Source organism: Neurospora tetrasperma, assembly GCF_000213175.1.
Source record: "Neurospora tetrasperma FGSC 2508 unplaced genomic scaffold NEUTE1scaffold_3, whole genome shotgun sequence".
Taxonomy (NCBI): domain Eukaryota; kingdom Fungi; phylum Ascomycota; class Sordariomycetes; order Sordariales; family Sordariaceae; genus Neurospora; species Neurospora tetrasperma.
In genome coordinates, this window is record NW_009799101.1 from 1,173,292 (window position 1) to 1,197,918 (window position 24,627).

Here is a 24,627-nt window from a genome sequence, read left to right on the forward strand (position 1 = left end):
GGGGAACGGGACGACCGCGTTAAGTGCCGTGATAAAGTTCGGTGAACCCTTTTTTTTTGGACGTGAACATTTGTGGCGATCTAAGAGAACCGACGTCGAAAGCATCTTGGTGTCATACATACCACATAGAACCCAACAACGACGAAATATCCCAAAATCAGGGATCAGAACGAGCCATCTATCTACCTTTCTGCGCATAAGTAACCTCTTCCTGTCTGTCACTGTCATCATGTGGTAAGTAAACTCCCGCCTGCCGGGCATGCCATGACCTGACACCTCGGCATGCCTTCTATGTTCCCCTTCTTTGCTCGTGTAGAATCACTTCCACGAACCACCTGCTAACTAGATCCTCTCCCATCCAGTAAACACGTTCTCAACGCTCAAGTCTCCATCCGGTCACCATGCTGTACGTAACCTCAGTCTCAAATAAACGAACCACCACGATTCCCTGTCACCATCATACAACAACATGGAACGTCGCAGCCATACATACATACATGACCTAACACTACACCCACCTCCTACGCAGGCCGCAAATGGTTCGACTGCCCCGAATGCCACGCCGAGTCCGAGTCGCACCCCCTTAAGAAGACACTTGAGATGACGTTCGCCTGCAAAAAGTGCAAAAAGTGTTTCCGCAAGGATGCGACCGAGTTCGAGGATTCCGACGAATACTGCCCGCACTGCGACAACCACTACATCATCGAGGCCGTGACGCCCAAGGCTGCTCTCAGGGTTGAGGGCGAGGATGCGAGAATGGATGCGCGCATGCTGAAGGACGAAAGAGTCAAGCAAACGAAGAAGACCATGAACCAGATCTCGATATTTGACCCGGATGTGGATGCTGATAAGCTTGGTTGAGTGGTTGGGCTGTTGGAGTTGGAGTTGAAGTTGGAGTTGGAGTACGGGATTACAACGCAGCGAGGAAGGGAAAAAGAGATACCATTTAGAGAAGCATATAATCAAAATGGGTGGCTTATTGTCACTCACATCATATTGCACATCACACCATCGTTCCGTCCGTTCAGGACCTTGCTTGGTCGTCATTCGTGGTATTACTTCTGTACCTCAAGGCGTCTTCTATGTTTTTGAAACGTGGTACGCAGTAGTAGCAGCAGCATCACGGCATCTCTGCTACATCATGCCATACCCATCTCCGCCGCCACAGACACCTTTACTCATTCGGCTTGCTCTCGCCCACCCCCCCTTTAGTGGTCACCTGGCTCATCCTGGCTCCTGGTCAGTATGGCAGCAGTGCCCGTACCAGGAGTCCGGCCCTTCTTCTTCTTGTCCGCCTCCTCCTGCTTCTCCTGCTCAATGTTCTTGACGTAGTTCTCGATATCCTCGACAGGGAGCATCTCGAGCTCCTTGCCGGGAGCCATGATGGCAATCTCAATGTTCTTGGCGCCCGTCTGCACAACTTCGAGTAGGGACTTGATGGTCAGGCGGATCGTAGCCTCCCGGTCCATGTCGTCCTTGTAGTTGCGCTCGAGGAATTCGCGAACCGTCTTGCTTGACCGGCCGATGGCGTTGGCTTTCCTGCGGGGGTGTTAGCTCCATCCATGCTCAGGACTGTCTGTGTGGTGCTAGGTTTGTGTGGACTGACCATGCAGAGTAAATGCCCGAGGGCTCGGTCTGGTAGAGCCTGGGAACATCGCTGCCGTTGTCGAAGCCGACGATCAAGGTGCTAATACCAAAAGGACGAACACCACCACTCTGTGTATACCGCTGCTGCACGCCGGCAACATACTTTGTGATGTACTCAATCGTGACGGGGTCCTCAAGGTTGAGACGGTGCGACTGGGCTTCTAGGCGAGCCTTGTCCACCAAAATTCTGGCATCGGCGTTCAGACCGGCAAAGGCGAGGCAAACGTGCTTGTCGACCAGGCCAATCTTGGAGGGGGTGATTCTTGTGTCTTGGAGCTTCATGGCCGACCTCTTTTCGCAACCAAGGACGACGACATCCTTGCCCTTTACGCCCACCGCGCAGGTACCTATGTGTATCTCCGCGTTAGATACCTGTAGGACCTCCAACCGAGCTGGGACAGTGTCGGGTCTAGGCGACAGCGCATACCTCTCTTGACAGCTTCACCGGCATACTCGACTTGGAAAACGTGTCCATCGGGACTATTCGAATGTTAGTTGGTGGGGTTCTCGGGGTTCGCATCGCATAACGTCGATATCGAGGTGTGACGGACCTGAAGACTGGATGAGGTTATGGGTTAGCGGGGCCATGATCGCGGCTGGGGCAGAGACATGGATGGACATGGGAATGTGGACGAGGTGATGATGTACCTGAAAGAGCTCTGTCGTATCCGGACGCCATGGTTTACTGCTGGGTATCAATCGTGGTGTTGTTGGGTTGGTGAATCGGAGCTGATGCGCCGGGGAGATTAGGTAGATAACGGGACTGGTCGCAAGTATGGCAAGGAAAACAAAGTCGTGTTGTTGGTTGGCAAGTGGATGGACTGAAGTTGGGGTTCGGGATGGAGGCTGCGAAGCTGTGACGACTGACGACTTGAACGACACTCACTCACCAGAACGGGAGCTTCCACCTCTCAGCGTCAATGTCCCCTCAAACAGGCCCAAGCTCAGGGCAGGTAGGTACAACAGCGGGATATGCCCCTGTAGCACTTTGGCAGGCAGGCAGGCGGGCAGGCAGGCAGGCAACGACGCGCTGCTGTGAAAGGCCAGACCCTGTACCTGTCTTCTCTTGGCTTAGGTATCTACCTCTAGTGTAGAGGTATGAAAACAACAGCTTGACACATGCCAGTAAGTAGAGCACTAACAGGATTCCGTCGTGTCAGCGCCTCTCATTGTTAGTTCATTATCAGTTGAAAGACTTTTTGACTCAGTCTGCTTCAAGCGTAGTCAGTTAACCCTGGTAAAAGTCATTGATACCACAGCCAACCCTGGTGTTCCAGAAAGTCTACACTGGAGTTCCAAAGGACGGGAGAAGGAAGCAATTGGTGAACACAGCGATATCGGGAACAAGGACGACCAGGTTCTCAAAATACCTGTAAGAAAGTTTCCGTTTTCTTTTTTTTCCTGTTCTCTCTTTGCAACTCCAGAGACTAGTCCATCATCACCAACATGGCCTGCCGACATCGGTCCTCGACGACAACCCTCGCCAGACTGGCCAAGCCAGCAAGACTCACTCCCAGACTGAGCACTCAGCCCCAGCTTCAGTCCCAGGTTGCGTCGGCGGTCCGGTGCTTCAGCAGCTCTCGTCCCCACCAGCTCAAGGAGACGAGATGCCAGCAGGGCAAGTTCACCAGCGAGACCTACCCTGAACTCAAGAGGGATCCTCGCTATGGTCAGGTCACCAAGGAGCATGTCGACTACTTCAAGGGTCTTTTGGGCACCGAGTCTGCTGTCATTGATGGCGTGACCAACGAGAACGCCACCGATGATATCGAGCCCTTCAACAGCGATTGGATGCGCAAGTATCGTGGCCACTGCAGACTCGTCCTCAAGCCAAGCTCGACTGAGGAGGTCAGCAAGATCCTCAAGTACTGCAATGACAACAAGCTGGCTGTTGTCCCCCAGGGCGGCAACACCGGTCTCGTTGGTGGCTCCGTCCCCGTCTTCGATGAGATTGTCCTCAACATGGGTCGCATGAACAACATCATCGAGTTCGACGAGGTTTCCGGTATTCTGACTGTCGAGGCTGGTGCCATTCTCGAGGTTGTTGACCAGTTCCTGGCCGGCAAGGGCTACATCTTCCCCTTGGATCTCGGTGCCAAGGGTTCGTGCCATATCGGAGGCAACCTCTCAACCAACGCCGGTGGTCTCCGTCTCTTGAGGTACGGAAGCTTGCACGGAACGACTCTCGGTATCGAGGCTGTCCTTCCTGATGGCACCGTTGTCGATGATCTCTGCAAGTTGCGCAAGAACAACACTGGCTACGATATCAAGCAGCTCTTTATTGGCTCTGAGGGCACTATTGGTGTCATTACCAAGGCCGTCATCCAGTGCCCCCAGCGCCCCAAGGCTCAGAACGTCGCCTTGTTCGGTCTCGAGTCCTACGAGGCTGCCCAACAGGCCTTCCGCGAGGCCAAGGGTCACTTGTCCGAGATTCTCTCTGCTTTCGAGCTCATGGATGCTGGCAGCCAGGCTCTTGTCCGCCAAGTCACCAAGAAGAACTCGCCTCTCGAGGGCGAGTACCCCTTCTACTGCTTGATCGAAACCAGCGGATCCAACTCCGACCACGATGGTGAGAAGCTCCAGACCTTCCTCGAGGACGTCATGGAGAAGGGTATCGTTGTCGACGGCACTCTTGCCCAGGACGAGACCCAGGTCAAGGCTCTTTGGAGCTGGCGTGAAGGCATCACGGAAGCCCTTGGTCACCTTGGTGGTGTGTACAAGTACGATGTCTCTATCCCTCTCCCTGAGATGTACCAGCTTGTCGAGGACACCAAGGCCCGCGTTCAGGAGGCCGGCCTCCTCGGTGACACGGATGAGCACCCGGTGCGTGCTGTTGTAGGATACGGACACATGGGCGACTCCAACCTTCACCTTAACGTGTCTACCCGTCGCTTCGACGAGCGAGTGGAAAAGGTTCTTGAGCCTTTCGTCTACGAGTGGATCTCCAAGCGCCAGGGCAGCATCAGCGCCGAACACGGTCTTGGCCTCGCCAAGAAGAAGTACATTGGGTACAGCCGTACTCCCACCATGGTCGGGTTAATGAAGCAGCTCAAGGACCTCTATGACCCGGTAAGTTGATGAGCCTATGACACATCCTGGTTTCTTGCCCCGCCCGCCACCAGCCCTACTGCCCCTAGTTCGACCCCGGAATCACATCGCCCTCAACTGCGGCCCCAAATTATGACCTCCTGCTAACCAGTGATTCTTTCAGAACGCCATCTTGAACCCTTACAAGTATATCTAAAAAGCCCACACCTTTGTTCATCTTGGATAAATCATTCTTTCTTCCAGATCCTGTATATATGCGGCGCTGACTTGCTCGATTCCACCTGGACGGATCCTCTCCTGTCCAACATACCCTTCAGGAGTCAGAGTGGGTTCGGGCCGGTGATACCACTTCGAATTGTATTCCCCCTGATCCTTGTTTATCCGCCTTGAAGCCATCTCCTTTCGTTCTTTCAGGTTAGCTTGGTGATAATGATGGACGTTTATTGCAGTCAATCATGTCGCCAACGACCGCCCATCACTGCAGCTTCTCTCGAACTGTGTAGTCGGTGCTCCCGAAGGCGTAGTCGTTGGCTTGGTAAGCCGATTGGCCGCAGAGCGAGTGGTGAGCAAAGCACCACATCACACATCTCAGCGAACGAGAATCGCCGCCAGGCTTCAAAACACCGGACAGTCACCATTGACGACGCCAGTCCTCGTACACTATATACCTGTTTCCGCTTAGTGGCCAATCACAAGCCGGCATTCCTCTTACATACCACCTTCCATGCCATTCCGTCTGACCAGCCCCATCCGTCAGCCCGTATGCTGCCTGCCTATCCCAGTTGCCGAACCCCTGTGGGCTGATTTCTCCTTAGATGCAGCCCTACAGAGCCCCCTTCGAGCCATTGTTATACTTCCAAGTAGTTACTGGGCCAAAAGCCACATCTGGGGGCTTGTTGCCGCTCTTGCATCGAAGACAAATGACTCGTTGCTGCCGACCGAGAACTACATGCTTGGTTAACCGTTGCCGCCATGCCATCCATATATGTGATCCTACATGCCATCTGTCCCGGGTCCCCCCACCCCCCATCTCATCAAGCACACTCTATGGGAAGGCTTACGAGATACGTACACCGAGGGTGGACTCTACAAAACGCATCTGCGCAACCAAGCCCTCTGCGTGACCGGCTCCATTCCCTAGAGCTCTCTTTGGTTCCGGCATTGTGTAGGTGGTGTGCCAGTCCAGTGATGGCGTCACCCTCTCGGAGTCCTCCCGACAAGCGTCTTGGGCCCTAGGTAGCCGCAGAAAACGCATTACTGAACCGACAGAAGAGAATGTTTCCAGGCAATCTGCTCAGTTTCCTCGGTATAAAACGACAGGTCCGTTTCCAAGAAAGTTCTTCTGATCATGAGGCTGCCTCGGCCGTGACTTGGAGAAGGCTGTACTGTCTCATGGTTGGTTCACTTTGGTCATTGAAGGTTTTCTCATCCCATACGAGAAACGGTCAGCCAGCGTTTCCTACTCATCAGCCTCGGGTGGTTGTCTGCTTCCAAGTGGTCAGCAGATACTGGTCAAGTTTTACTGTATATCAAGGCCTCAGGCCCTTACCCTTTTGGCTGGCCTCTTATGCCTGATTTGTCCTACCTATTTGCCTGCCTGCCTGCCTGCCTGCCTGCCTGCCTACCTCTGACTACTACCTATCTGCTACCTTGCGGCTGGACCCCCATCACACACACATAACGGGTCTACCCATCAGCAATAGTTCAAGAGCTGAGTGAACCGCACCGCTGTAACTTGTCAACACTGTTCGGTAGATACTTGTCTCCATCTTTTCAGATTTCTTCTCCTTTCAGAGACTCGTTCAAGAAGAATCAGAAACAAGCAAATTTACCTCTTTTCATCAACCTGTTACTATCTTCATTGTCCAAACTACTTGGTAACGATGGTCGGAGTTCCCGGAAAATACAAGGGCTGCAATTCTTGCCGTGTCCGGAGAGTCAAGGTAAGACCCATATCCATCACCGCAGTGTCAACTTTCTTGTGAGTAAGCAACTAATGCAACTAGTGTGACAACGAACGACCGTTCTGTAGGAAGTGTATCGATAGTGGTCGCGAGTGTCTTGGCTATAAGCGTGAAACCGTCTTCATTGTCGGAACCATCGAGGACGGCGGGCGTTGTTCGTCTCATCCGCCAAGGGTCATCAAGTCAAAGAAGGCCAAAGCCTCAACCTCGTCGAGAAGTGGAGGAGAGGAAGAAAGGGAGACTCCGCGGAAAAAGCATCAGAAACATCAGAAACTAGAGCTCTTTCCGGATCAGCCTCTTCAGTCGGCCTGGGACGACTTGATTTTGTTGTCGACGAGTTCGGGGACGAAGTACAACGTACAGTTTACCGCTCGGAATACTCGGCTTCAGAATGTTGTCCGCGGTAGTGGCGGCAATAGAGAGGCTACGGGCGAGTTCACTGTGAGCTCGATGGCGGATTACGAAGTCTCGAATATACAGCTTGACTTCAGTGGCCAGGACTTCGAGCTGAAGTCACAGTGTTTGATTAGTTTACCGGAAAGCCAGGACAGAGATCCATACATGCCATCGATCGGCTCATGCATCATGCTTTACGAGGTGAGATATTTCATTGTGATAATAACAATTAAGTACGGGATAAAGTTGTGTTCATAACACTAACACAATCTTCAATAGCACAACAACTCGACTCTTTACACGAATCTCTATGGCAGCCAGTCACTGATCAAGGATTCGGGCACTCAGAATGATCCCATTAGACGCGCAGGGCCAGAGAAATTCCAGACATTCCCTAACCATCATTTCTTTGTCCGAGTCTACCGGCCTAATGCTGTGAGTCCCACCCAATTGCTGATAGTGATATGATTCGATAACATTCGACTAACCACTGTTTGTTAGATCCTGACCGCGCTGCTCAACCGCACTCCGACTTTTCTCGAATCCGCAGAATGGACCTCCACTCCCTGGGAGAAGCACCCCAAGTCCATCCTTGATCAGCTTTTCGACATAATCACCCTCCTACCTCGCAACCTCTGGCGAGCAGACCGAGTCGCCGAAGAAGTACCCACGCTTGCCCGTCGTCAGCGTGCTCAAGACCTCTTGATCAACTGTCTCAACATCGAACGACAACTCAACGCCTGGTCTTCATCCTACAGCGCCGAGACAACGACCGCTATTTCACGCCAGGCAGCCGCCGTCATCACACCCTCCTCGTCCTCAACATCGATGTCAGACTATGGGCAATCTCCGCCCTTCCAAACAGCTCTACCCACCACAACAGCAACCTACCCTTACCTCCCCCCTTCCTCATCACCCTATTTCCAATCCCATTCCCACTCTTACTCCCAAACCCAACCCTCCTCCCATCCCCACCGCCGCTCCTTATCCAATTCGACTTCCATATCCCACTCCAGATGTACCCCCTCCCCCACCCCCTCCGCATCTGCTTCTTCCCCGCGCTTCCAACCCTACCTAACAACCTCCCCTCACTCTCACTCGCATAAACCCCTCCAACCAAGATCTCGCCGCACCTCTCCATCCTTCACAAATCGCCCAGCCACTCCATACGGCTACTCGGCAGGATACCCCTTCACCAAACCCCCCTTAACCTTCCCCACCTCCCAGCTCGCCCTGTCCTACATTTTGTATTGCACCAGCCTGATGCAGCTCTACCAAACAATCGAGCGCGTATATTGGAGCATCTTCGAGCCGTTGAACCTGACCGACCTTCCTACCGGAAACCACCTGCACAGCAGTATCCAGTTACAGATGCAGGCGCAGATGCAACAGATACAACAGCTTCCAGTCGATCTCATCCCCGACCCGGCGAGGTACGGAAGTAAAGCGGTAAGGGAATGGGCGGAGAGGACATGTAGGAGCTTGGAGTTTGCGTTGAACAACAACATCAACAACACTGGCAGTGGCGTTGGTGGCGGTGGCGGCGGTGTCGACCCGGAACTGTTGGCTTATCCTCTTTGCGTAATAAGGGCGTTTTACGAGAGTTTGGGGGCTACTCCTAGTTGGGAGAACCTCGGTGTTGGCATGGATGTGGACATGATGGGGGTTGATGGTATAGCGATGGGCATGGGCATGGGCATGGAAATGAACATTGGCATGAATCATCAGAATATGATGACTGGTGGGATGGGAAGTATGAGTTATTCATCGGGGATGGAAAACTTGAATATCTTCTCGACGAGGCCCACGACGACGACGACGACGACGACAGCGGCAATTATGATGCAACAACAACAGCAACAACCTCAGGCACCGCCGCCGGACGGCAGACTGGAAGTTATGTGGTGCGATCAGTTTAGGGAGAGGTTAAAAGCTAGGGGGGCGGAGATTTCCAGTTCTATTGTGGGTGAAGGAAAGAAGTGGAGGGAGATTGCTGCTTTTGGGTATTGAGGTCAGATAGGTAAATACGGGAACACGAGACAAAGACGGGTGGTGTACGGGTTATTAGATGAGAACACGATGCAATGATGGAGATCAGGGGCTGGCTTTTCCCTACTCTACCTTGACTTTTCTTTTTCCCTTTTTTTTCTTTGAAGGGGATATAAACAAACAAGATACTTACCGGCTGGAAAACGCTGGGCCTCGCGAGAGGTTTGAAGAACGATATTGGGACGGTAAAGAACGGTTTTGCGTTTGCTTTTGGGTTTTTCGAGTGTCTTGCTTTTTGCTTATAGTTTGCTACTGTGCTGTGTTTATCCTTGGTTTTTTTCTTAAATGGAAAGTCGCTGTTCTTTTGTCGTGAATTTTCTCCAATTTTGCTACCTTGTATTGACATAATCAATTCACGTTTATACATTCTTTTCCTCTTTTCTTGCCATGAAATCGATAACTACCATAGAAGCCTGCCAAATTGGGACTCGGGTAGCTACAAAATCTGCCAGAATTGACCACTCAGAGTAACATAACGCACTGAGAGGATCTCAGAGTCTGATTCATTGTGAAGCTATTACAGTCTGGAACCTTATTTCCACCTAAAGTCGGCATTTGCACATATACCCGAGTCCCCATTTTAGCAACTTTCTACGATACCTATCGAATTTGTCTCTGCGGTTCGAGTACCCGAAACCCTTTCAATCGAACTTCGCCTCTCCTCGGTATACCACTCGCTGTCTCACACGTGGACTAACAAAAGTATCAAGATCTCGTGCTCACGCCTGACACATTTGCCACCTTGGCTTCTTTCACCGCAGGCTAACAGCGGCTTATGTGTACTAGATCCCTTGGTAGGCCACTCACACCTACCTACCTACCTACCTACCTACCTTACCCATCTATTTCACGCAGACATAGCACACACGACCAAACACCAAAACGGTGAGACTTGGTTGTCAACCTCATTCCTTTTCTTCTTTGGGATAACCCCACTTGATGACTATCTATCTACCTACCTAAAACTCTGACCTTTTCTTCACAACAGATACTCAACACAATACAAAAGTGTTCATAAAGAGTAGGTATGTGGACTGGAAATCATCACACGACCAATATCTCACGATACACAACACAACGAAACGAAATACCTACCTTACCTTACATAAGCCCCCCCACGAACAGCCATGTGCAGCCCTCCATTACCCCAGACTAGAGAACCGGATGACGGGATCGGCGTGGCTGCGACTGTGAATCTCACACCGCAACACACACACTTGCATCCGCGAATCTAGGTACCTAGGTTGATCTAACATAACCTAATCAATCTGTAATGGTCACATTCAATGCAAGGAGTTGGTGCGTCGCCATAGCCAGGTCAGGCATTACTGAGACCAAAACCAAGACCAAGACCAAGACCGTTTGTTCATTCTAGGCACGTACCTAGAGTGAGTGTCAGTCGGTCGGTCAGTAAGACGAAAGTGTAAGGCGTTCGTCGTGTCGTGGGGGGGGATCAGGATGTTAGACTAGGGTTTCATTGAATCTGACAGTGACTGACTGCTATGGGAGTCACAGCCTTGTGGAAGTGGGTAACCGTGGGTGTCAAGTGGTTGAGAGAGATCTGTGTAAGCACGCGACACCCATTCTCTACACAGATCTCTGAACCACACACCCACTGTTGTCTGCTGGACTTTGGGATGGTGCTTGGAAGTACTTGTTGCTTTTAGTACCTCTAGGTATGTTAGGAGAGGTACTTCTACAGACGAGAGTAAGGCTGCAAGAATAAATAAGACAAGTGCACTTGTTCTGGTGGTTGTCAGTTGGGTTATGTTGCATGACAGGCTGTTGTCATGGTCCTTGCAGTTATCGGATTATACATACCCCGGACCAAAAAGCCGAGTAGTCATCGTATCTTGGTGTCGTAAGATAACTAACTTGGCTGACGAGTTTGGTGGCATATCTGCGGAGACAGAAAACATAATTATGATATACAGATGTGATGGGAATTCCAAAGATACCTAATGTCAGGTGCACCATTACTAACACACTTCCTTTTTTTTTTTTTCCACTCGCTGTTTTCTTCCCAACTACAACTCTTCCCATCTCCACCTCCGTTTTTCGTTCACCGTTGAGAATGAAAGCGACGTGTCTTTTATCCATTATCGTCCGTTTTTTATTTTAACCTAGTTCGGTACCTATTACTCATTTACCGTGCTGAGGTGTGCTGTTTGATGTGGCTTCGTCTTCGTATGTAGGTACACTTACCATTGCTTACCAACTGTTATGGCAACCTTGTACCATAAACCTTGACACCAGACCTTGAAAAGAAAACTTCACTTATCCAGTTGACTAAACCACACTTGTTACTTGTCACTTGAGCCTCAATGGGAAAAAAAAAACCTACATAACTTGGTTGTGACAAACCCATGATTCGGAATCGAATACATACGCAGTATACGTACAATAACATGTGATTGGCTGACTGCGACGGACTCGGGGAACTTTGAGAGTTGAGATGTGGCAAAAACAAGAATCCTTTAGTCCTGCTAGGCTATGAGCACCAAAACACACTCTAAGCGCCGATGACCAAGAGTTTCTCACTTCGGGGTTTCCGTGCAAAACGATTGTGAAAAGAGACTGAGGAAAGAAATATGTGATTACTCGAATTTCGGAGCAACGGCGAGACATATGAAGAGACTGAAAACCCCCTTACTGTGTTCTTAGCTTGTCGTTCTCAATCCAAACTGGGTCATATGTTTGGTGCTGGGTTTTCGTGGTTTGGCAGTTGACGGTTGCGGTACCCAGCCAAGCGGTTAATTTTATACCCAGGTCATCAAGTGAGGTACGCTAGATGATGCTACTACCAGCCGGCTCCAACATTCATGTACATCGACGGATGCTGAAGAGACATGATAAGCTACAACTGCTATTATAAGCACCCCAACCGCTCGGTATCATCATCTGCAAGCAAACAACATCCTAACCTACAATATACTCCCCTGACTACTCCCCGCAAAACTCCCACTCCTCCCTTCCCTCGTCCCGCCCTGCCCCTGAAAGTAATCCCTCCTCTCAACACCCAACAACCCAGCACTCTCTCCCCTCCCCTCCTCCCTCCCCAGCCCACTCCCCATTCTCCCACTACCAATACCCCCCGCACCCCCTGCTCCCACAGCATCCCTCACCCGCTCCTCCGCCCCATTCATCACGTGCCATACGTCCTTCCTCGTCAATAATCCCTGCAACACTCCCCTCTCCGCGAAAAGCACATACCGCACCCCCAACTTCTGGAAATAACTCACGGCTAGATGCAACGGGCTCCTACCGGGAAGGGTCAGGGGCGTCTGGTCCATCCACGGTCTTAGGTCAAGAGTAGCCAACGGGTCCGCAAGCGGCTGATGACTGAAGAAGCACTCCGTTTCAGGCGGTAGGTTCGAGGCTCTTCCGCCGGGAGAATAGAGAACGTAGGATAATTCGGCGCGGGAGATGTACCCCAAGAGCACCGCGTCGCGCGGGTTGGAGATGACGGGGTACCCGCGGTAAGGTGTGGTTTCGAGGATTTTCTGTAGTGAAGCGATCGTGTGCCCCGTGGCAGTGAGGACGATGAGGTCCGAGTCCAAGCGGGTCATGATTTGACTAGCCGGCACGTCGGGGATCAGCGGGCTCAAGTCTTCGCCCGAGTTGTTGGGGTCCAGGTAGGGGTACGAGTTGAAGTGGATCCAGGACTCGTAGATGCCTCTGCGAGAAAAGGCGTCGCCGACCCATTTGGCGATCATGACGGAGATCATGATGGGTAAAACATAAGTCAAAGCGCCGGTGAGCTCAAAGGTGATGACGACTATGGAGACGGTCATACGGGTTACGCCCGTGAGAAAGGCGGCGGCGCCGATGATGGCGTAGGTGCCAGGGGTAATGCAGGGGACGTCGGGCTCGCATTGGTGTAGGAAAAGCGGAAAGTTCGGGGCGGCGCGCTGGAAGAGTTCCATGAGGATTCCCAAGGCACGGCCGGTCAGGGCGCCGATGGCCATGGAAGGGAGGATGATGCCGGCGGGGATTTGTAGGCCGAAGGTCACGGCGGCGAAGAAGAAGCCGAGGACGGCGGCGAAAATGAGTAGGGTGATGGTGCCGAAGGAGGCGGCGCCTGTCTTGCAGAGACCGAATTGGTCATCGACGATCTTGGCGCACTCGGTGAAGAGGTTGGAGACTAGCTCGGAGGTTTGGGCGCGCATGTAGTGGTTGGGGTAGTTGATGAGGGCGGTTAAGCCCGCGACGATGGCGACTTGGGTGACGGGACCGGGAAGCCACCTAGTGGATTTCTTCCATTCGGCGACGCGCATGTTGGCTTTGATAAAGAGACCGCCGTAGACGCCACCTAGGATGCCGAGAAGGACAAAAGGGACAAGTTCAAAGCCGTGCCAGCCGGACGAGTACTTGACTTGGTAAAGCACCAGCTTGCCGGATCTGAAGGGGTCGAGGGCCTGGAGAGTAACGGCAGCCGTCATGGCACACACGAAGCTCTGCCACATGGTTTTGTCGGGGAAATAGTAGGAAAGCTGTTCAAGACTGAAGAGCACGCCGCCGATGGGGGAGCCAAAGGCAACGGATATTCCGGCGGCAGCCGCTGCGGACAAAATCTCCCTCTTGCGTGCTGTCGGGGGTTAGCTTAGGACGTTGATAGGTGGATTTACTACACTACATACCTTCATTATTATTGATACTTGGAAAGAGCTTGATGAAGACGTTTGCGCAACAGCAGGCGACATGAACCAAGGGACCTTCTTTGCCCAACCACATGCCGGACGCAACAGCAAGCACAAGACCTAGCGACTTTGTCACCAAGGTCTGGATTCCTAGAAACCTGCGGATGACGAAGCCTCCTAGGACAGTCTTGATTTCGGGGATACCACTATGTTTAGCATAGATGGCATATTCCTTGACCAAGATGGCAGCAGAAACGGCAAAGGATAACTGTAGCTTAGATCAGCTGGGGTTGCCTTCATATCTTGTCGGACTCTGGGGGGAAGCATACTGCCAGGAATACGTAAAAGAAGTACTCAAGGAACCACTTGCCACCTCCTGAATTGATACCAAAAGCCTTGGCCCAGGGATACCAGCCCTGGCATTGGGCATGGTCCTCATAACCCAAGCAACATGAGCTCTTGCTCAGGTGAAAGGCTCCGCCGTCCACAGTTGAGCAGAATCCGAACTTGAGATCCGCCAGCCAATCGGTGGCTACATCGATGGCGGCAGCCAACAGACCGGCAGCCAGACCAGTTAACAGCAGAACAATCCAGACCTGGCTGTTGTCGAGGAGCAGGCGGATCCAGCCCACGAGACTGTTGGAGCCGGAAGATAGCATTCGCAGTCTTGAGCGTTCCTTGGTGTACTCGAAGATCCAGTCGATGGCGGTCAAGTCCTCGTAGCCAACTCTCCTCCCCGGGCCTTCGACATACCAATCCATGGGTCCGCCATCTTTTGGCCCAGACTGAGTGCCATCCAAGCGGGTGTTTGACGTAGGTGATGGTCGGCCAGGTACATCGTGAGAGTTCCGAGGAGATTGTCCACCAGTGAAAGCTGAGAAGAGCCGCGATGGCTGTGAGAAGACGGATTGCTTTTTTTGTCTGCGCTTGAACGACATGGGCTGGTTTAGGTCATCTCGCAGAGGGTCCTCATCGAGGATCATGTCGTTGTCGTTGTCATGATTGTTGTTGTGGTCATCATCATCGCCCAAAAGATCCAACTCGTCCCGGTCATCTTCAATGGTTGCGCGACGGTGTTCTTCCCATTCGTGTTGGCTGTCGAATGCTGCTGGGGTTGCCGAACTGGAAGGATACCCGTCGTCCATCATCGCACTTCTAGAAGCCATAGTGAATACAATGACAGAGCATTTCCCATTCTCGTCTCAAAACAAAGATGCCGGTGGATGTCGTCCCTCTTGTTCGTGTTTGCGATGAGACGAACATTCAGCTTCATTAGGAGAGTTTGTCCAGCAGTGAGGCGTAGTGAGATGGGGGCGCTGTGAGGCCTGATAAGAGCATGTTCTTATCGGGGTGCATCAGGGACATGCACAGCATTGACAGGGCCAAGCCTGCTAACGCTTGGCGGTTCTGGAGTTAAGCACCTTGCCAAGACCCAAGCCCACTTGATGGAAGATGCCAAGCCTTTACATTAACGACGTCCCTTCTCTTCTTCCATTTTCTGTGTGTGCATTGACTTTCATCTCTGGAGGATTGTGACGTGGAAAAGCATATAGGAAATATTCTTGAATTCAAGACTGAATCTGAAATTTTGGCTTGTGTGGGAATCACAGTGGACAATCTCCCATACAGAATTTCTCTCCAGCAGCAAGCTGCGAACTTCGTCATCTATCGATCATCCTTCTTCCAAATCCACAACCTCAACTCAACACCCACTCACGTAAAGGAACCACAAACATCACAAACAAATATATCATGAGTGACCCAACCCAACAATCCGTCATGAATGAACCAACTCAACAACAAACCGGGCAGCCTGATCCCATACAAAATGCCCAAACACTCCTTAGAGCAAAGGACGACACCTCCCGCTTTGTGGGCCTCGCCCTTCTCAAGTCAGTACTCGACAACTCGGAAGAGTTGAGAAACAACCAAGAGGCAGTCCGCGGTCTCTGGAAGAGCGTTCCGTCAAAGTTTCTGGATCGGCTAATCAAGACCGGCTCGCGTCAGCAGTCCCAGTCCGAAGGGGGAGGAAACAAGAATGCCCGGGACATGCTAGATTTGGCCGTGGCCATCATCCACACCTTTGCCGCTCTGGTGCCCGAAGAAAATAAACGAGACTCGAGGTTTACCGAGAGGATACCACATTTGGTGGCCTGTCTTTTGAACTGGTGAGTTCTTCTCATCTTACCTTTACAAATTCCCAAAACTAACAATGAAACAGTTCAAACGAGACGACCAAGATGGTCCTAGAAACCCTCTCAGCCCTCGTCACCACGCCAGACGGCGCCAAAGCCTTCATCGCCCTGGACGACGTCACCACTTTAATCGAGATCGCCCCCTCACAGCCCTTGGTCCTCGACATCTTCTTCTATGCCTGGTTAAACGCCACGAATTCATCCGTCTCCTCCTCCGCCGAAGACAAGGACCTCCTGCGGACCAAGATCGACCACACCATCACCGCTCTCGTCTCCTCCTTCAAGGGCACCGACGCCGTCACCCTCCTCGACTTTCTCGCCAACCTGCTCCCCCGCCTCGAGCCCCAAGTCCTACCGCAAAACCCTCAATGGCTACCCACTCTCAACCTCTTCATCCGCAACCTCGTTTCCAGCCGGCCTACCCCCGCCGGCCGCGCCGCTTATACCAACCTCTCTGCTGCCCTACTGGAAGTTTACCCATCCCTCGCTCCGCAACTGCTCTTCACCGATGACCCCTCCGGTAAAGGCAAATCCAAAGCCAACCCAACCGACGACAACAAACCCTTCTCGTACCTCCTCATTTCCATTCTCCTAATCGACATCCGCTCCACGGCCCCGACCCTCTTATCCCAACTCAACAGCCCTTCCTACCCTCAATCCTCCCGCCGCCTAAGCTCCGCATTCAACATCATCTCCCACTACCTCGGCTTCCTCCTCCGCTCCCTCGACCCTTCCTCCGACTCCTCCTCCTCTTCAGAGTCCCACTCCCACTCCCACTCCCTCCTCCCGGACCCCACCTTCCTCCTCAAACTCCGCACCTCCCTCTCCGAGACCTTCTCTCTCACCCTCGAATTCCTGCGAGACCGCTACGACGCCAGCGTAGCAGGCGCCATGGGCCTGGACCCCTCCGCCCGCTCCTCCGCCGCTTACAACGACTCCTCCTCCTCTGCCTCGGGCGGCGCCTCCCACTTGACTCTCTCCTGGGAAAGTATGAAAGACAGCGTCGAGCAAGACCCGCTCATCCTCGCAGCCATTCGCGCGCTGGCCATCTGGCTACGGGAAGACGACAACGAGCAGCTCCGCAAGGAAGCAAGTGGGTTAGGCGATTTGTTTATTGATTTGTACCGCCACAGCTGTCATCAACCTGACCAGAAGAAGAAGAATGACCAGAAGTTGTTGGATTTCCGAAGACCGATACTGATGGCGTGGGAAGGGCTGGTGGAAGAACGTAAAGGCGTGGAAAGCTTCTTGGCGAATGGGGGGTGGCAGGCCTTGGCTGATGATTTGGTGGGGATCCTTCAGTTTACTACTAGTACTTCTTCTTCTTCTTCTGGGGAAGTAGTAGTGGACGAAGCGGAGGCAGCAAGAGGTACAGAAATCGTTCGCGTTCTACTGCAAGTTGCTGAACTGGAGAGGCCGGGACCAAAAGAGGAGTGGTTGGATTTAGTCACCAAGGTGGCGGCGTGGTATATTCCCGAGGAGGAGGAGGAGGAAGGCGATCAAGACGTGGAGATGGTAGGCAAGGAGTCCAAGCTGGTGGTGTATGAGTTCCAGGTTGCTACGCTGCAGCTTGTTACGACTTTGTTGGCGGGGAGTCATCCGGGGGTGCAGAGACGGTATGTGCATTCTACCAGCGCCGTGCTGGGGATTGCGAGGGTGCTGATGGGGAAGGTGAGGAAGGTTGGGGATGGGGAGCTGGTGGAGGCGTTGGAGGATGTGTTGGCGACGTTGGGTGGGTTGAGGTAGATTGGTACATCGTGTGGGTGGAAAGTGATGGGACAGATGGAAATATGGAAGAGGGGTTGGAAATAGGGAGACTGAAAGATACCCAATTCATTTTATTCCGTACCACTGATGCTAGGTACCCTGTCATGCTCTTTTTATCACGTCTAACACTATTATTGTGTTCCAGTCAATGTAAGCATGTGCTGCTCCTTCCTTGCCACCTTTGCAGTAATAATGCTGGGTTGACTACAAGCCGCTTTCCACAATACCTTCCCTTCAAGAACGACGTTGAGGGTTACGCCGCCCACGGCACGGAGAGCTCTCTCTTCTGTTTCTGAACTGAACTCTTTTCTTACAATTTCCTCAGAAGAGCTTTTTGGAGTGAGCGCTTTCCCCACGACAGCCTCTTCCTTCACGACATCCTTTTCCATCCACCGGGCTCTCCTCTTCACTGACTTTTTTGGTGGTTCATGTCTAGTAGTCGTCCTCGTCATCCGTGTGGCGGCGGGGACTATCCGCCCTCTCAGAAGCATCTCTCTCACGTCGCCTATCCTCCTCCTCCTCCTCATCATGATGCTCCGCTTGCCCCTGCTGCTCCGTATGCTCCTCCTGGTACTCCTCGCTGACACCAGAGTATCCGATCGGGTTAAGCTCGAATTGCTTGATATCAGCCTTGAGGCCCTCATGCGGCTCATCGATTGTTACGTGCAGCTCGTCAGGGAACCTCTCGCTGTCGTCGGCTATCTTTTGTGCAATGTTGCGAGTGCGCTGATTCCGGAGGGTGCTGCGCTGCATAATAGGATAGTAATACATGCCCCTCTGATCGGTGGTGCTGTCGCCCTCTCCCACGTCGTCGCGGAACGCCAAGATAACTTCGCCATTGTATTTCGTGTCGTGATCGTACTCGGTCTCGGCCGAGGTCTCGTAGGGGCGCAGGCGGGGGAACACAAAGTGCGGGCCCTTGCCGTCCTTGTGTGGGTATAGACCTTCAGAGTCGTGGTCCGGGTTGTCGACGTCGAATCTCGCGCGGAAAAGATTGCTTTCCTTGGCATCCGAGGGAAGAAATAGGTTGTAGTTCATCATGGAACTAGGGGCGGGATGGTTCTGTGGATCTTCATTGTGTAACTCTTGCGCCAGCTGGAAGGCCTGTTCTTCGGCTTCACTCCGCTCAATGGGCTTCAAGATGCCCGCAAGCATGCGAGGATCATACTTGTCGCTCGAGTTAACGGGGTTGGTAGTGAACTTGACCGTCACGTAAGCACCAGAGTCGGGGAATGCCGTGGTGTCGGGGAGTAGAGGGAAAGCATCGATGCATTTGACGTTGCGCTTGGTCGGATGCCTGACCTTGGTCTTGTCGGCCAGATTGGCTGCGGCAATATCGAAGCTCTTCTCGATACGGCGACGGATCCAGGCGGGAGTGCCCTTGTCGGGCTCGGGAGAGGCCTTGCGTTTCTGAGGTCGCTTAAGGGCGTTGTCCTTGTTGGAGCTATTGGAAGAGCGGTTGTTGAGGAAGACATTGTCCCTCTTAACTTGTACTGAGGCGATATATTCGGTGCGGCGGAGGAAAGATACCGACTCGGTGCCGATCTTGGGCTTACCGAGTGTGTTGAGTGGTCTGAGGAGAAGACGATCGTGTGGGTGAATAGGTGGCGGGGGATTCTGTGCAGAGATGGCTGCCCATTGTGTTAGTATACTAGTTCATGTGATCAACGCCTAGGTAAAAAGGGGTACGCACCATCCTCGTTGCCGTCAAAGACACCTGGCATGCCGACCAGGTCTAGAGGCATACCGAGCTCGGCATCGACCTCGATGTTTAGGGGCTGCTCACGCGCAAGGCGCGAGGCAAAGCCAGGATTGGTGTATTGGCCGCTCGACAGGCCCGTGCTGGGGATGTTGAGTAGCTTGGGCGGATTAGGAGGGGGTGGTAGAGCATTGGAATATCTGATTCTGGCGATGTAATCCTGGTGGATCATGCGCTCTTCGCGCCCTCGTGGGTGTTGCGACATGGTGTTTGTCTGTGTTGTGTGGTTATATGATGATGTCGTGTGGATGTGGGTGGCTGTGAAAACCGAGTCGGGTTAAGATTGATGGTTGTGGATTGAGTTTAAACGGGAGTCGGAGCTTCGAGAGCAAGGTGATGAAAGTGGTCGCAGCGAAAGTGAGTCGCGGTCGAGATGCAGCTGAAGGCGCGGTTGCGTTGCGGTTGCGGTTGCGGGATGGTGTGTGCCAACAGACAGGGGCCGGGACACTGGATTCAAAAAATGAAGACAAGGCTGGTGGTTGGTCAACTGGTTGGTCAAGCTCGTCCTGGACAAAATAGTTGAGACCTTTGACATTACCTATACCTTGGGTATGTATGCTCTTACTACGCATTAAAGCGTCCTTGTTACATCTTTAATCTTGAATCTTGGGCAATTCCTGGATAGAAATATCCAAATGGGACTCTAGCCGATATCATTCGAATTGTTGTAATCCATATCACATACAGTCTTGCGACGGTCTTGTTTTGTTTCTTTCTTTACTTAAACCTTGACGAGCGGTAGCGAACTCGTTTACCCAACATGTTGGTTGGTCCCATCAATTTTGTCCCGTACGAATCAAGTAGCTTGCGCCGGAGCTGATGTTCAGAGCTAAAATAACTGCAAAGCTGTTGAGAAAAGGAAATTGGGACCCAGTTTGGAAAGAACTGAAAGCAATCGAGAGCTTTAGTAGGTGCTTTTGTTGGTAAAAAGTGTCGAGGTTCAACCCAGCTGACGTTTCGTTACGCTTCTTCCATTCTGTTGGAGGTTCCTGTCACTGAGGAGCGCCTGTGCCGGCCGCAAAGAAAAAATGGGCCCCACGCAGCCTTAAGGTTCCCTTCTCTGCAACTTTGTTGATTTCCATTCATTGACCCCTGAATATCGGGCTATGCTATGGTTTTGACACTATTGGCAGCATGGCATGGCGAGAGACTTTGTAGTAACTTTACATTTCCAGATGCAAATTCAATTCCAGCTGTCATTATGGTCAATCATTTTGCTCTCTAAGTGATATCCTGTATGGCCTGCTTCCAGACACCGCCATGTTTTTTTTTGTTGTCGTCCGTCCGTTCTCTTCACTCATGGCGTGTGTGAAACTGCTAATCAAGTGTGAGATAGTTCAGAACCCCCTCTTGCATCCATCCATCCATTCGTTCATCCATCGCCTGTCATGACAACTATCAGAAGGCCAACAATCCCGTATCCCAGCCCAGGCATCAGATTAGAATAGTATATATGAAAAAGATATACAGGATAGTTGCTCATCGTCATAAATGCTCCATCAACATGGCGCATTCCCCCGTCATTAGTACATTGAGAAGTTTTGTCTTTCTTTCTACCGCGTTTGACCTAAATTCGGCCCGCGAAACACTTCCTTCTCTCCCCGGACAACGCAAAAGGGCCAGAGACAGACTAGCTGCCCTATCTGACACTCAGCAACATCAATCAACTTCGGCAACAGCACAACTGCTTAGTTGCTGTTCTTGTTGTACCGCGCCTTGCCAATGGTAAAGGGGACGTAGCGGTACTTGATCATGTGCTGGATTTGCTTGCGCACTGTTTCATATCGTTAGCTGCGGTTCAAAGTTTCAAACAAGAATGAGTTTGACAGGGGCGATGCAACGTACTGGTGAGGATGAAGAGCATGAGCCAGTACATAACCAGCACGGGCCAGAACACGGGAATGTTGAAGATCTCGAACCAGCTGCAGAGGAAGGAAATGGCAACAGCGCGGGTGGCCGAATGCCAGAACTTGAACTCGGGAAGGCGGCGGATGAAGGGCCTGAACTCCTCGTCCTGCTTGGTGGGGAGGGTACCGACAGAGCCGTCCTCCATTTCCGTGTCGAGCGCATCACTCGAGGGGTCGAACTTGGGCGTGAGGAAGGCGAGGAAGAGGTTGAGAAGGTAGATGCCGAGGGCATAGGCGACAATGTACCAGCCTTGTGCCACGAACACCCGCACGAAGAAGAGAAACAGGGCGACACCGGTGCCAACCCATCGGTACGTAACATAGGGCGTCGACTGATCGAGGAGTGCTTGGTATTGCTGAAAGGGCCCAACTGTGTTAGCCAACATGACAGTAGCAAAGAGGCAAGAGCAGTAAACGCACTCTCTGGAGCTTGTTGCTCTGTGCAGTGAAAGTGCCAAAAGGCGTCATTGGCTCCTCCGCGGTCTCCATTGCGACGGTGTTGGTAAGGGCGTAAGTGTAGCTCGTTTTGCTTCGTTAATCGATCGTGTCTCGCTGATATATTGTGTCCAAAACCGTTTGATCGGGAGGTGGAGGTGGAAAGGTGTTCGTGGGTTGGTGATTGCAAAGGGAAGACGAGAGATGTTGGCAGAAGGGAAAAATGATTGTCGGACACTGCGCATGTAGGGACGGTAGCTGTACACTATACTACACTAGCAGCAGCACGGGCACCGTACCTTGTAGGGTAAGACAGCACTCCAGTTTCGTTGCGCGTATCAAGCAGGGGCCGTTATCCCAAGGGAATGACGAAGACGGGGGCCCGCCGATTGGGGGAGGGACACCTTTTCCGTGGCGGGCAAAAGCTGGCATTAGCCACGCAACACAAGCCTAGACTTGGCTCGTGAAAAGGGGTGGAATTTCTTGGAGTGTGGCGCTGATGGTATTCCCTCGTTAGCTCCCGTCAGACCCCCCTGAAGCCGAACAGCCCGAAAAGTGTGGCTGGTGATGGACGTCTTTGAAACCGTGGAAACGGCCCGCCCGCTCCCCCAAGACAAGAAAAGCAAAGGACAGTTGCAAGGATCGACAACAGACAGGCATTCCCCAATTGACGTCGTTTAGACCGAGGATAACCAGTGAGGCCAAGCGTGTGGGGAATTGGGGAGCTGGGGAATGGGGACCTGGATGGCCCATCAGAGCTCGGGAGCTACCTACCCCTCGGTTTGACGGGTCACTCACTTATATAAGCTGCGGTCATTGATGATTTATTTACATGCTCTGTGCTGCTGCTGCAAGTGTTGTGTTTCTGGATTCTTGCCATTGACCTTTTTGTTTCCGTGACCAACTCGTCTGATAGAACCGAATCACCCACCACAATCATGCGTTCAGTTGCCTTCAACAACACCCTCCGGGGTCTATCCCGGGCCGGCTCCCGCTTCCAGCCCGCTACCCTTCCCCGTGTTGCGGCTGCCCGTGCCTATTCTACTCCTGCCGAGAGCCAGTATGAGTTTATCCAGGTCTCCGAGCCCCGTCCTGGTGTCGGTCAAGGTAAACAAACACCCTTTGCTTCATCTAGATACACCCAATCGTCACGCAATGATGTCCGTCCCCATTAAATGGGAACATGAATCCATCGAACTCCAAAGAACCTCCTCTTTTTCCTTCCCTATACCCTCCTAAACCTCGAAGCCCAAGACTAACCAAACCCACCCTCACCGGACAGTAACCCTCAACCGCCCCAAAGCCCTCAACGCCCTCTCCACCCCGCTCATCACCGAACTCAACTCGGCCCTCCTCTCCTTCCAACAATCCCCCACCATCCGCGCCATCGTCCTCACCGGCTCCGAGCGCGCCTTCGCCGCCGGCGCCGACATCAAGGAGATGGCCCCCCTGACTTTCTCCAAGGCCTTCCTCGACTCCTTCATCGAGTCCTGGTCCAACCTGACCTTCACCGTCAAGAAGCCCATCATCGGCGCCGTCTCCGGCCACGCCCTCGGCGGCGGCTGCGAACTGGCTCTGATGACGGACATCATCTACTGCACCAAGACGGCCAACTTTGGCCAACCCGAGATCAAGCTGGGCACGATCCCCGGTGCGGGCGGGTCCCAGCGGCTGACGAGGGCGGTGGGGAAGAGCAAGGCTATGGAGCTGATTCTCACGGGAAAGAGCTTCAGTGGTGAGGAGGCGGAGAGGTGGGGAGTTGCGGCGAGGGCATTTGATAGCTATGAGGAATTGATGGAGCAGGCGCTCAAGACGGCAGAGACGATTGCGGGATATAGCAAGGTGGCGGTGCAGGCGGCGAAGGAGGTGGTTAACAAGAGCCAGGAGGTTGGACTGAGGGATGGAGTAGAGTATGAGAGGCGCATGTTCCATGCCTTGTTTGGAAGCCAGGATCAGAAGATTGGAATGAAGGCTTTTGCGGAGAAGGGCAAGGCCAAGTGGGTTGATGAGTAATGTATGACTGGTTGGACAGGACAGTTGTATGTTTAGGTTAGAAGAGAAATGAAGATTTGTGATTACCCTCAAGCCCGCTATGCATAACATCTCCAACCTCCTTCCCTCCTTCCCTTCTATTCACAATATCAAAACGGGACAGCAGCGAATGTGAATTCAACAATCAGATATTATTCCCAACTACGCAATTCCTACCTAGAAAGTAGTAGTTTGTAAGCATTAACACACGTCTCATCCAACTTTGGATGAGATCAACCAAAACAAGTAAGCCAAGGCAAAGCCAAAGCAAAGCCAAAACAATACAAAACAAAACAAAACTGCTTACCTCACTAACACTGCCAACACAATAACCTACCACCCACTCTCCTAAACCATATAAACCTGGGGTTATCTCTTACACGACACAATTACCCATCAACACAAACCCATCACTTACCAACCCACCTAGACAAGCAAGGACGTCTTCGAGAGACAGCGACAGCGACAGATACAGTTGTTCGACACTGAGTCAGCAACACCGACAAGCTGCAAACAAACAAACAAACAAAAGTACTGCTTGAGGTGTTCGAATAAGACTTATTATTCTACCTTTCTCCCCCCAAAAAACATGTACTATGTCTGTATGCCTATGTGGCGGCGGATGGCGAGCTATGTGTAGCGTCTATCAGAGATTCTTCAAGCATATTAAAATCTTAACATTGCTCGCTTTCCTTTCTCTGTAAAAAGTTCCGTTCGTCTTCTAATAAGTTATGTATCCTCTAAGAAGCCAAGCCTAGCCAAGCCAAAACAAGCCGGTGAGGCGCGCAA

General features: G+C 52.2%; 8 protein-coding genes across 8 annotated transcripts; 4 read left to right on the top strand and 4 right to left on the bottom strand.

The window, feature by feature from the left end:
* Positions 1–90: 90 nt before the first annotated feature.
* On the top strand, positions 91–1,005 carry NEUTE1DRAFT_62415 (uncharacterized protein; the record flags this gene model as incomplete). Its single annotated transcript, XM_009852297.1, has 3 exons — positions 91–234; positions 363–406; positions 530–1,005. 3 exons carry the CDS (start codon positions 230–232, stop codon positions 859–861), a joined length of 381 nt encoding a protein of 126 aa, XP_009850599.1.
* Positions 1,006–1,025: 20 nt separating this feature from the next.
* NEUTE1DRAFT_116829 (proteasome component PRE6) lies at positions 1,026–2,436 on the bottom strand (the record flags this gene model as incomplete). The annotated part of the gene is made up of 5 exons (XM_009852298.1): positions 1,026–1,539; positions 1,607–1,994; positions 2,075–2,127; positions 2,199–2,205; positions 2,296–2,436. The coding sequence occupies 5 exons, from the start codon at positions 2,324–2,326 to the stop codon at positions 1,209–1,211; spliced, it is 810 nt and encodes a 269-aa protein (XP_009850600.1).
* Positions 2,437–3,074: 638 nt separating this feature from the next.
* NEUTE1DRAFT_146088 (D-lactate dehydrogenase 2 mitochondrial precursor) lies at positions 3,075–5,148 on the top strand (the record flags this gene model as incomplete). Its single annotated transcript, XM_009852299.1, has 2 exons — positions 3,075–4,716; positions 4,859–5,148. The coding sequence occupies 2 exons, from the start codon at positions 3,094–3,096 to the stop codon at positions 4,889–4,891; spliced, it is 1,656 nt and encodes a 551-aa protein (XP_009850601.1).
* Positions 5,149–6,344: 1,196 nt separating this feature from the next.
* NEUTE1DRAFT_62424 (uncharacterized protein) lies at positions 6,345–9,181 on the top strand (the record flags this gene model as incomplete). The annotated part of the gene is made up of 5 exons (XM_009852300.1): positions 6,345–6,676; positions 6,728–7,256; positions 7,335–7,490; positions 7,557–7,798; positions 8,315–9,181. 5 exons carry the CDS (start codon positions 6,579–6,581, stop codon positions 9,063–9,065), a joined length of 1,776 nt encoding a protein of 591 aa, XP_009850602.1.
* A 2,614-nt stretch (positions 9,182–11,795) lies between these two features.
* Positions 11,796–14,910, bottom strand: NEUTE1DRAFT_121903 (uncharacterized protein; the record flags this gene model as incomplete). Its single annotated transcript, XM_009852301.1, has 3 exons — positions 11,796–13,692; positions 13,745–14,012; positions 14,074–14,910. The coding sequence occupies 3 exons, from the start codon at positions 14,908–14,910 to the stop codon at positions 12,029–12,031; spliced, it is 2,769 nt and encodes a 922-aa protein (XP_009850603.1).
* Positions 14,911–17,435: 2,525 nt separating this feature from the next.
* NEUTE1DRAFT_62431 (uncharacterized protein) lies at positions 17,436–19,670 on the bottom strand (the record flags this gene model as incomplete). The annotated part of the gene is made up of 2 exons (XM_009852302.1): positions 17,436–19,337; positions 19,400–19,670. The coding sequence occupies 2 exons, from the start codon at positions 19,668–19,670 to the stop codon at positions 18,139–18,141; spliced, it is 1,470 nt and encodes a 489-aa protein (XP_009850604.1).
* Positions 19,671–20,649: 979 nt separating this feature from the next.
* On the bottom strand, positions 20,650–22,050 carry NEUTE1DRAFT_81115 (RER1 protein; the record flags this gene model as incomplete). Its single annotated transcript, XM_009852303.1, has 3 exons — positions 20,650–21,239; positions 21,311–21,728; positions 21,793–22,050. The coding sequence occupies 3 exons, from the start codon at positions 21,859–21,861 to the stop codon at positions 21,154–21,156; spliced, it is 573 nt and encodes a 190-aa protein (XP_009850605.1).
* A 579-nt stretch (positions 22,051–22,629) lies between these two features.
* On the top strand, positions 22,630–23,890 carry NEUTE1DRAFT_121907 (enoyl-CoA hydratase mitochondrial precursor; the record flags this gene model as incomplete). Its single annotated transcript, XM_009852304.1, has 2 exons — positions 22,630–22,914; positions 23,090–23,890. 2 exons carry the CDS (start codon positions 22,746–22,748, stop codon positions 23,818–23,820), a joined length of 900 nt encoding a protein of 299 aa, XP_009850606.1.
* Positions 23,891–24,627: the final 737 nt, after the last annotated feature.